The sequence below is a fragment of the Periophthalmus magnuspinnatus genome, chromosome 10 (genome assembly GCF_009829125.3).
Source record: "Periophthalmus magnuspinnatus isolate fPerMag1 chromosome 10, fPerMag1.2.pri, whole genome shotgun sequence".
Lineage (NCBI taxonomy): Eukaryota > Metazoa > Chordata > Actinopteri > Gobiiformes > Gobiidae > Periophthalmus > Periophthalmus magnuspinnatus.
Window position 1 is genome coordinate 11,761,928 of NC_047135.1, and position 10,542 is coordinate 11,772,469.

General features: G+C 38.3%; 1 protein-coding gene across 1 annotated transcript; it reads right to left on the minus strand.

Moving 5' to 3' along the window:
• Positions 1 to 163: 163 nt before the first annotated feature.
• hdx (highly divergent homeobox) lies at positions 164 to 10,468 on the minus strand. Its single transcript, XM_033974495.2, has 11 exons — positions 10,315 to 10,468; positions 8,534 to 8,684; positions 6,882 to 7,028; positions 5,004 to 6,191; positions 4,473 to 4,526; positions 3,760 to 3,906; positions 1,909 to 2,095; positions 1,317 to 1,393; positions 1,101 to 1,199; positions 890 to 1,012; positions 164 to 565 (listed from the first exon to the last, which is right to left on the minus strand). The coding sequence occupies exons 2-11, from the start codon at positions 8,597 to 8,599 to the stop codon at positions 356 to 358; spliced, it is 2,298 nt and encodes a 765-aa protein (XP_033830386.1). The 5' UTR covers positions 8,600 to 8,684; positions 10,315 to 10,468; the 3' UTR covers positions 164 to 355.
• Between the last annotated feature and the right edge of the window lie 74 nt (positions 10,469 to 10,542).

The window sequence follows — 10,542 nt, forward strand, 5'->3', positions numbered from 1 at the left end:
ACTGTTTCATTTAAGCCTGTCCATCTCTGCTCAAAGTAGGACTGGCTAAGAGGCTTAAGCTCAATCCTTTATAGTTCCTAGAAGTACAAGTTGCAAACTAAACATTAACTTTAACTCATATGTACTGAAACTAGGTAGAAATCTAGCACATTATAAACAGTAGGTGACTTGGTGAGTGTTTATTGGGCAAAGGCAAATACTATACAATAAAAAGGCAACATCAGTCCAACTATCAAGGTACCACAGGCACAGGGCAGCGGGATGTGATGCGAGTATTTCATGTTTTTATTTGTCAGATGACCTGTTTCTATGTGGAACATGTGAAAACATCTAAATGTATGCATTACACAAGAAATCAATGTTTTCCCTCTGATGCAGAAGGTTCAGTAACTTTGTGCACTTTTTTAGAGTCTTCGTTGGTCAGTGGTGACTGCCCTCCACTGCTCCCTGGAGACCCCCTGTGCTCAGTGCATTCTTCAGCTGAAGGTGAACCAGGAGTCGGCATGTCCTCTTCCACAAGGTCCCAGTCCTGATCAGAAGATGGAGGTAGACTGTCTATGAGTTCCTAAAAGTAAACAAAATTGTTACAAATATGTCTTTCATTATGGCCATTCTATATTACCATGTTTATGGTTACTATGAGTTTATTTTGGTGATGCATGCCTTGTTTGAAAGTGATACAATGTTAAGTTATGAAAAGTTACATAGCTCTGTAACAAAAAATATTTAGATTACTGGAATAAAGCAAAAGGCTTCATCTCAAGGAATTTGCTCTGATCATATACATATACAGTTTATGTTAGATTGTTCAGTTTATCCATTCATCCATCCACTTTGATATGGGTTTTGGAATCGGCCAGTTGTCGTTACTTTGCACTCAACCACATACCTGTTGTCTCTCTAGGTCCTTGTTCCTCACAGCAATAAGCAGGCTTTTGGTGAAGCTTGCAAGATCCTGGTATCTTTGTTTTTGGTTCTCTAGCTCATTTTCAAGGAACTGCACTTCTTCATGCTGTAAGCATACAATAAAAACATAGTCTTGTATTAGTTGCAAGAATAAATTATTTGAGTCATTGTCATGAAAATGTATCACTAATTACCTTAAATTCAAGCAGGCTTTGCATTTGCTCGAGGTCCGAAGCCATCATGTTGACACCATCTTCATTCACTTCCTCATCATCGTCACTGACTTCTATTTTCTGTAAAGGAAACAAAGTAGACACACAAGTTTAAACAATATATTTTAGTCATCCTTATGCAGTATACAGTATACTCCATTATAAAGAAGGATGTCTGTGAAATATAAAGTAACCTACCACATTGTTAGCCAGTGAAGCAGTGGACATGTCAATGTCCTCTTCGCCCTCTCTATTATGGGAGTTGATGGTGCCATCTGAAAGAGATTATTTTCCTTTATTAAGCATAAAATACGAAAACAATATTACTGTGAATTTAAAGATGCTGTTGAGAATGCTGTTATATAGATGCCAGTGTATAATAACAGATACTGCAAGTTTGGCTCAATGATCTTATGGCTTAAATTCCATTTTAAATAAATATAAATTCTTGCAGGAAAAGTCTGCCTTTGCTTCAGGTGCATTGGTTCGAGTGTTGTACAAACAATGCTGTAAAAAAGATGCCATAAAAACCAGGCTAAATTGTGACTTTGATCTTGGTCCAATCTTTATAATATTGTAGTAATGATCTTTTCCTGATAATTTTATTGACACCATGCCTCCCCTAAAAACAAACAAAACAACAGCAACAAAAAGGACATAAATATCAGATCAAACTTAATATTCACACATCTTAACTTATTTTTAGTAGTCAGATGTCACTTTTGTCATTTAGATTTTCATCTCTTGATATATTATATATTGATATATTGCGATTAGCCCTTTGCCTTACCTTCAGACAGCCCATCAATGGTGTCATCTGTTAAATCCGGCGTCTGGAGCCTGTCCACATCGGGGCTAAGGGCCACGGGAGACTCATTTCCTGGGGACGGGGTTGTAAATACTGCAGGCCCCCCTTTCGGAGGAGGGATCTCGATACCCATCAGACGATATTTCCTTCGCCTGTTACTGATCCAGGTCTGCCAAACACAGCAAGTCTGCATTAGTCATACATTTACAGAAGAATCTATCCTTTGAGTCAGCACATTAAATTATCAGTTTCCTACCACACAGGAATTTGGAATAAATTGCAACCTTGATGAAATTTGTGTTGATAGGTACCCTGTCTTGTAGCCTTCAATACTCATACATCTTGTCAAGGGATGGTTACTATGGCCCAAAAATATAACATGGTATTTTCCAAACTTAATTCATAACACATTCAGATCATTTCTTCTGTGCACTATGTAACCTTTCGGGTAAGTGTTCTACCACTTGGAGAATTCTTGGATTCCTTTATCTAAAATATTTCACCGTATGGTATTATTAGATTATAGTTTTTCTTTATTGCCAGAAATACTTTTGAAACATGCCTCTTAACAGAACTGACCCATAACCTGGCCTGCTGGTGACACCTGCTTGTCTTCATATAGATAGATATGTTTAATGCCATACAGTGGAACATTCCAAGCAAAGCAATCATATATTCATGGAGAAAAGCAGATGGCAGACAGAAGGTTACATAGTGCACCTTTAAATATGGCCCTAGTGATGGAAAGTCCTGGTTGTAATACTTTTTAATCACCTATAAGTTTAGTGCTATGGAAATCTTGCAATATAATTAATTCATGTTTCTATTATATGGTACAACCCCCCCCCCCCCAAAAAAAACAAAAAAACAAAAAACTAAATAATGATTGCAGACTTATTATTTCAAAGTTTGGTTCATAAGCAGCAGAATCTCTCCAGAGGCCATAAAATAAATGAGTAATTGAGATGGCAGAAGATGCCAGTAGGTCATCTGTGTCTGGTCTGAGGCACTATATTTAGTCCATCAGCATGCCGACCCTGATACACAACTCTGTGACTTTTAAACAACTTTGTCCAACATAGTTAAGGCAACATTTCTGACCCAAATGTGGCTACTGCAGCAGATGCCATGGTAATAAATGATATGCCAAAGAGCAAAGTCAGGCTCCAAGATTAACTACACCATTTAGATTGGATTCACATATGGTATTTTCATGGTTAAAGTTTAGTGTAGTCCTGGCTAAGACATGAGGTGCCCTGCCTAACCTTTCTGGTGTCGCCAACCTTGTGACCAAAGAAATGTTTTTGCTTTGCCTTGTATGTTCCACAGTATGGCATTAATCCAAATCTCCATGGAGACAAACAGGTGGCGCAACCAGGCCAAGTTACAGGTCGGATTTGTGGAAATGCAATCTTGCATGTTTTTTAAGAACCTATAGTAAAATAAATGTTAGATTAATTTGATGTAATTTTCAGTTGAGACAAAAAACACATCCATGTAGAAAAGCAAAGTACTGCCACAAGAAAACTTGTGCAGTGCACTTTAAGTCTTACATTCGATGTGTTGTTCACGACTTGGGTCAGGATTAATTCAGGAGTAAACTCGGACTAACTCTGCACCCTTAGCCAGGACTTAACCAAGTTTAGTGTTATTTCTGTCCTTGTTCAGTCCAATTATAGTCTTTATTGTGTGACTTCTAAATAACTTTGTGCATCAAAGTTAAGCCAATTTTTCAGACCCAAATGAGCTCTCAGTTTGTCGCCCATTATTAAGTCAAAGTAAAGTCAGATCTAGCTCATTTTTCAAAACAAGAGCACTTTGGGGTATATTTACTTTGACTATTTCAGAGTCCACGTTGAGTTGGTTGGCTGCTGCGTTGATTTTGTCTTTGCATACAGAGCCCAGGCTGGTCATTCCTCGGTCCCAGTAGCGTTTAAGTTGGACCAGATCCCCATCACTGAACTGGGTCCGATCCTGGAGCTACAAACACAAATCTCCTGTTAGTACAAATTCAGTGGAGTTTGGGGCTGCAAGCATAACAAAAAATGTTATTACACTTGGAATTCTATTTGGAATTGGTTTGTGTTTGTGTTTTAAACCCATTAAAGGAGTTGTAGCATTTGAACGAAGACTGAAACTAAACTAATACTAGGATCCCATGTCATTTTAGACCATGGTTAACACATTTTTCATAAAAAGAGTATTTTTTTTTTACATTTTACATAATTCTTCAAATGTCCTTATTTGATAGTGACGCAAGCCATATTGGAAATGACATGGGGTTGCAACTATTAGAGTGGAGCTAGATTAGGACATGGTACATGGTGTTCCGGTTGAACCACCAAGATTTCCCTTCATGATTTTTTTTTTTATGATGCATGTAAAATACTGAGTCATTTAAGAGGTTTTCAAGCTTCACTTCGCTAGATGGAAATCATACATAAACCCCCAGTTAAAAATCTATAGTTTAGTTAAGGTTTAGAAGGGGATTTAAAACAGCTAAAACTAAAGGTACAAAAAGGGTTGATTTTAAAATGAGCACTTACTGTTCTCTTTCGGGAGTTGTTTAAAACCCAGGGATCAGCCGTTGCACTAACTGTCTGCAAAAATAGACATGGTGTTATTTTTCTACTTTTAAAATGCTGCCATGTTCTTTTGAGTTAGCAGTTAAAAGGACACTAACTTTTTTGATGGAGGGCCAACCAACTGCTTGCCTCCATGGAGATTATTTTGCCTGGAATGTTCCACGGTATGGCAGTAAACATATCTATCTCCATGGAGACAAGCAAGGCCCACAGCCAAGCTAAGTACAAATCAGAACTGTGGAGAGGTGACCCTGCTGAATGTAAGAATGGTTGTTTTTCAAGGTATTTTTGAGCATCTATAACAGAATAAATGCAAGATGGATAAGTTTAATGTCTTATTATAAAACATTCCCAGCAAAGCAATAACATCTCCATGAAGACAAGTTGGTTACAGATCCTCCACCAGAAAAGTTACAAAATGCATCTTTTTATGCAAAGTAGATATTTTTCAGGATTTGGCTTGTGTTACTGGTGAATGTTTAATTTTCTTACCTGTGAGCTGGACTCTGTTGTGAGCGAGGTCTGAGCTGCCACTGCCTCGTAACCATGGAGATCTTCATTACTTTGAACTGCTGTAGATTTGGAGCTAGTAGTTGGTTGTGTGTTGCTTCTTCTGCTACAAACTTCACCCACATTTGGGCTCCTCTGCTCCCTCTGGATGTAAGTTTGAGCTGCCATGTTTGCCAGTTCTTCCTCCCTCTGCCACTCATCTTCCTCATCCCCAGTTTCCATGGCGATTGAGAAATTATGACTGGTATCCAAGTGGCTAGTTATCGGTTGTCGATTTTGTTGTATTTTATGACCCTTTCCTTGAATTGAAATAAGTTTACTCCATTCACTTTTTTCAGACAACGTAAAAACTTGTTGTATTCGAGGAGTGGATGAGGGAGTATTTGAGTTTTGAACTGGTAGTGCTACTTTGAGTTTCTGAGTAATAGTATTTGTAGTACTTTGAGGTTGTGGGTTTGAATGAGGTCTTTGTTGAGTCTTGATTTGAGAGGTTGAGTTGTTAGACCATGGGAGCGTATTCGCCGTACCATACTGTCTTGTCCAGCTTTGAGGTATACTACTTGTTCCTACATTAACACCCATCTCCCCAGAGGATAAGGTGGTCTTCTTGGCTGTATTGTGAACTACAGGCCCTGATGATGGAGGTAATGGAGAAGGATTTTGAGCTAGTGAAACCGGTTTTGATTGAAGAGGTAAAATGCTAGAGTTATTTTTGTTTTGTACCGTAAGGTTGATGTTAAAAGAAGCTGCATTCGCAGACTCTGACTGGGGAGGCAGGGTTGCCACTGGTCGTTGTCTAGAACGTTCAGCAGAATTAAGTGAATATATACCAGTTAATATGACGTCATTGTTATTATTGTTAGTGTTGCCTCGGACTGTAAGAGACGACGAAGAGGTTGAGGAAGGTGTTGTACTGAAATTTGGAGTTTGAAGTTTGAAATTTGAAGAATGAGGAAAAAGGTGAATCCGATTTGGGATGCTACGAGCTGTGAGGGCTTCTGAAGGTAGGAGGGGTCCAGGTACTAAAGAAGGATTTGATAAAGTACCAACAGGTAAAGTGTGGTTGGAAAGGAGTCCCGCGGAGAGGCTATGACTGGATAAAGAGTGGGACATTGCGCCATTCTGGTCTGCTTTGGAGGCAAGTTTACGTCTTTTGTTGCCAACCCATGTCTGGAAATAAAAAGATAAGTGAGGAATAATTTGAACCACAGCAAACTATTTAAATGTAACTAGTTCTGTTTTTCACATTTTTTAAGACAGTAAAAAATCAGGTAGAGCTCCTTTAAAAACAATATGAATATTTTGAAACCATTACAATGGAAACCTTTGGACATGGGTTGAGTAGAGTGAATAATATATTCAAATAAGTGGTTTATTACTTTCAAATTATTAAAGTAGAAGTTGGAAAAATACTTTATATTCATCCAACTACATGTGGGTATGTATAAAAGTGAAGTCACTGGTTATAACCGCTAGGTTTTGGCATAAAATAAAGATGTGTTTTAGTATTATGATAATTAGAGACAATGCAGAAATGCAATGCACAAATTCTGATTACAAACCAGAAGGCAAAATCTCTCCCCCTCTCCACAATACTAAGCAAGACATTAACAGAGTAAGATTATTATATTGTATGGTGTTGGTTATGGTATGGTTACTAAACAGATCCAAAGATATACCATTCCAAACATAAATACAACAAGGCTAGCAAATGAAAGCCACATTAATATCACTTGAAGCTATACTACATATGCACCTATGGGACTTGGTATAGCATGACAGCATAATGCATACCTATTACATAGATTTACTGCCCTAATTACTTTTACTTCATATTTCCTATTCTCTTTATGTACCTACCCGGACCACACTGAAGTCCAGTTTGGCCTCCTGAGCACACTGCAGGATGAGCTGGAAGCAGGCTTTGCTCTGATTGGTCATCCCATTCTCATAGTAACGCTCCAAGATCCTCTGCTGTTCAATGGTGAAAACGGAACGAAGATTCATCTATAAAAAGAATGTAAATGTATGCAGTTATATAATGTACTTTGGTCCCAGCTCTCTGCAGGTCATTCATTAGGTCCCCCTGTGTGATTCTGGGATTTTTGCTCACCGTTCTTGTGATTATTTTGACCCCACCAGGTGAGATCTTGCATGGAACCCCAGATCAAGGGAGATTATCAGTGGTCTTGTATGTCTTCCATTTTCTAATAATTGCTCCCACAGTTGATTTCCTCACACCAAGCTGCTTCCCTATTGCAGATTCAGTCTTCCCAGTCTGGTGGTACATTTTTTTTTGGTTTGTTTTTCTTTTTTGGTGTCCTTTGACAGCTCTTTGGTCTTGGCCATAGTGGAGTTTAGAGTCTGACTGTTTGAGGTTGTGGACAAGTGTCTTTTATACTGATAGAAGTTCAAACAGGTTCCATTAATGCAGTTAACGAGTGGAGAACAGAGGAGCCTCTTATAGAAGATGTTGCAGGTCTGTGAGAGCCAGAAATCTTGCTTGTTTGTAGGTGACCAAATACTTATTTTACTGAGGTATTTACCAATTAATTCATTAAAAATAATACAATGTGATTTCCTGGATTCTTTCCCCCTATTTTGTCTCTCATGGTGTAAGTGGTCCTATGATGAAAATTACAGGCCTCTCTTATCTTTTTAAGTGGGAGAACTTGCACAATTGGTGGCTGACTAAATACTTTTGCCCCACTATATTTTGCCTGGAATCCAGAATACACACTTCTTCAACACTTTACGAAGATGTGAGTCTGGTCACCTATGAATCCCCCCCCCCATTTTCAAATGGGTGTGATTGACAGGTGGATCAGGCAATCAGGGACATGCACGGTCTGTCCATATCGGAAACAATAAAAAGAAAAAAGAAATATCACAGGTGGCTGGGAAAAAAAAAAAAAAAAAACATCTCAGATTTCTGCTTAATCAATGAACAAAGCACTAAAGTTGAGGTGAGATAAATTTGATTTTATTTGTAAATCGTAGGTGACCAATAACCTCCTTAATTTCATGTCTCACTGAAAAAAATTGATCTGTTTGCACGATCATGTTTGAGTGGGCTTGAGACGCAACGGAGGGCATGGGAACCAGACTGTTATCAGTCTGTTTAAAAAATACAGAGAGATATCGTTCTGGACTTGTCGGGCAAGTATTAGTATTTGGGAATACATTTATTTTTACAAACAAATACTATTTAGGTATTACTTTTAAGGAATAATACTCCTGGTTTATAACTGGACTATTCCACCTATAACAATTTTACTCATTAAATGATTTAAAAATGTATGTTGTGGGTTCCTTTGTTATTATATTGTTATTTGAATATGTTTTTAATAAACTCTATTTATAGTTTGGAGCTCTTTAGATTTAAGGAACACCATAACAATAAAAAAAACACATAGGACAATAGTTTACTGTTCCATAATCCAACAATATGCTGCCGAAATGCATTAGGATTAATAACACTTGTCAGGGGGATAATCTTTCCCTATACTCACGGTTTGCAGGCCGCGCCTCTGGTCCCACGCATCCATCCTGCGGCTGGAGGGGTATGAGGCGGCCATCACTGAGCACGCGCCATGATTCTAGGAACAGTCCTGTTTGTCCTGATTATGACAGGGCATGACGCACACAGGCAGGTAATAACAGCTGTTGGAATAAAGCATACATAAACATCCATATACAAACATAATCACTTGTTATTGCCGTACTAGCAGTGTTTTTCAACCATTTTTGAGTCACAACACACTTTTAATGTTAAAAAAAATATACACCATCCACTAAAACATTATCAAATGACACCAATTTATGTCACTGTGTCTGGCCCTTGGGATTTTGCAAGAGTGGTATTTTTTGTGACTTTTTGGTTGAGACATATTTTCAGGACACACCAAAATTCACAATTATTACATTAAATAACTCTGTGAATTGGTTAACTCACATAACATTTTTTTCCAAGGTACACCTGGCAATCCCTCATGGCACATTGGTGTTCCTCAGCACACTGGTTGAAAATCAATGTACTATAAGATGCTGTAATAATGAATAGGCCTAAATGATAACGACGTTGCTTAGGGACTGTGTATGTAAATTAGCTTGGTAGTTATAATAGTGCCTATTTATATGTGTTTAATACATATGTTTATTAATGTGCATTTCTATCAAATACATAAATAAAAATAACACACAACCACACACTGTTTATACTATTACAGACAACCATATAAAACATTAACATAAACTATAACCTGAAATACTACTATCAGACCCTGTCAGATAAAGCAATGTTAGCTTTAAATTTTACTATTCAGCATTACCCAAATCACACTAGTACAATGTGCCTTTTTATTCTAATCATATTATTATAGGCTACAATTGAATGTAAATTGATTAGTTGGTTCAACTCTTGCAACAGGCCTTCTGTAAACTGCCATCTTTTGCCGGATCTATAGGATTACACATTTGAATAATGATCTTATGTTAAGTAACAGTTGTATAACAAAATATGCTAACTTTCATTATTTTGTGGTAGAATGTTACATAGTGATAACTTTCATCTTATTTAAGAAGAATCTTATTCTTAGGCTCTTTTTGGGGTCACTATAACCTCATTTTCTCATGTAGTTACTCAATCATAAGATTGACATCCTGGATTCCGCATAGAGAGAAGATGCTGTTAAGCCAATATTCGATGTAGTATCACTAGGGGGAGCAAGTTAATGTTTATAAGGGTTTAATAACTCGGGAAAGATTGCATACGCGGACGCAATGCGACCAATAAGCTTCGAGCTGATTTATTTAGGCAGGGAGACTGCGCATGGCCACAGTAAACAGTGCGTCGTGGGCATCATTTGATCTTTACACGGGGAAAACCAAGGATGTAATAAGCGAAAAAGGCACATAGTGAGAGCGTCACCCAAGTGCGTCAACTAGACAAGAGACGAGTGCTTTAGAAACATGATTATCGCATCAAGTCCATGTCATGACTTTACGGCAGGAAGAATCCCGCTGAACAGACTGAATAAGCGCTGCTGAATCAGTGGGGAGTCTGCATGTAGTTCGCTTGTTCTAGGCCTGAGCCATAGCCAAACCACCTGGGCTAGTTAGCATTAGCCTAGCATCCCTCCCCCAATGGATAGCCACGGCTAAACTTTTCCTTTAAATGTGTGAATTCTCGACCCCGCTGTGGCCATTTAGTCTGACCTTACCTCTGAGCAGACATAACACGAAGACACACGGAGAATTCACATGTACAACGAGAAATCAAAATCAAACTCACCATTTCTGATGTCAAAATCAGACGTGCGTTCAAATTCAGCAGATTTCTTCAGCAGACCCCTTTTGCTAGACAATGAAATCAGAGCGTCCGATCATCAATTCTAATCATGATTGTGACGTGTGCGCAGACAGGAGCCAATAGGAGCTCAAGATCACGCGCTGACATCCAGAGGTCCCGCCCCCCTCTGACTTTATGATTACTAAAGGAGGAGGTCAGAAACACGGGCAG

What these genes read in the sequence shown, in the direction of transcription:
- hdx (XM_033974495.2), bottom strand. Translation starts at nt 8,599, where the DNA reads ATGGCCGCCTCATACCCCTCCAGCCGCAGGATGGATGCGTGGGACCAG. An exon ending in CAACAGAGTCCAGCTCACAG is followed by an intron (nt 4,527 to 5,003) that starts GTAAGAAAATTA and finishes CTATTTTTGCAG; the next exon opens with ACAGTTAGTGCAACGGCTGA. An exon ending in ACAACTCCCGAAAGAGAACA is followed by an intron (nt 3,907 to 4,472) that starts GTAAGTGCTCAT and finishes TTGTGTTTGTAG; the next exon opens with CTCCAGGATCGGACCCAGTT.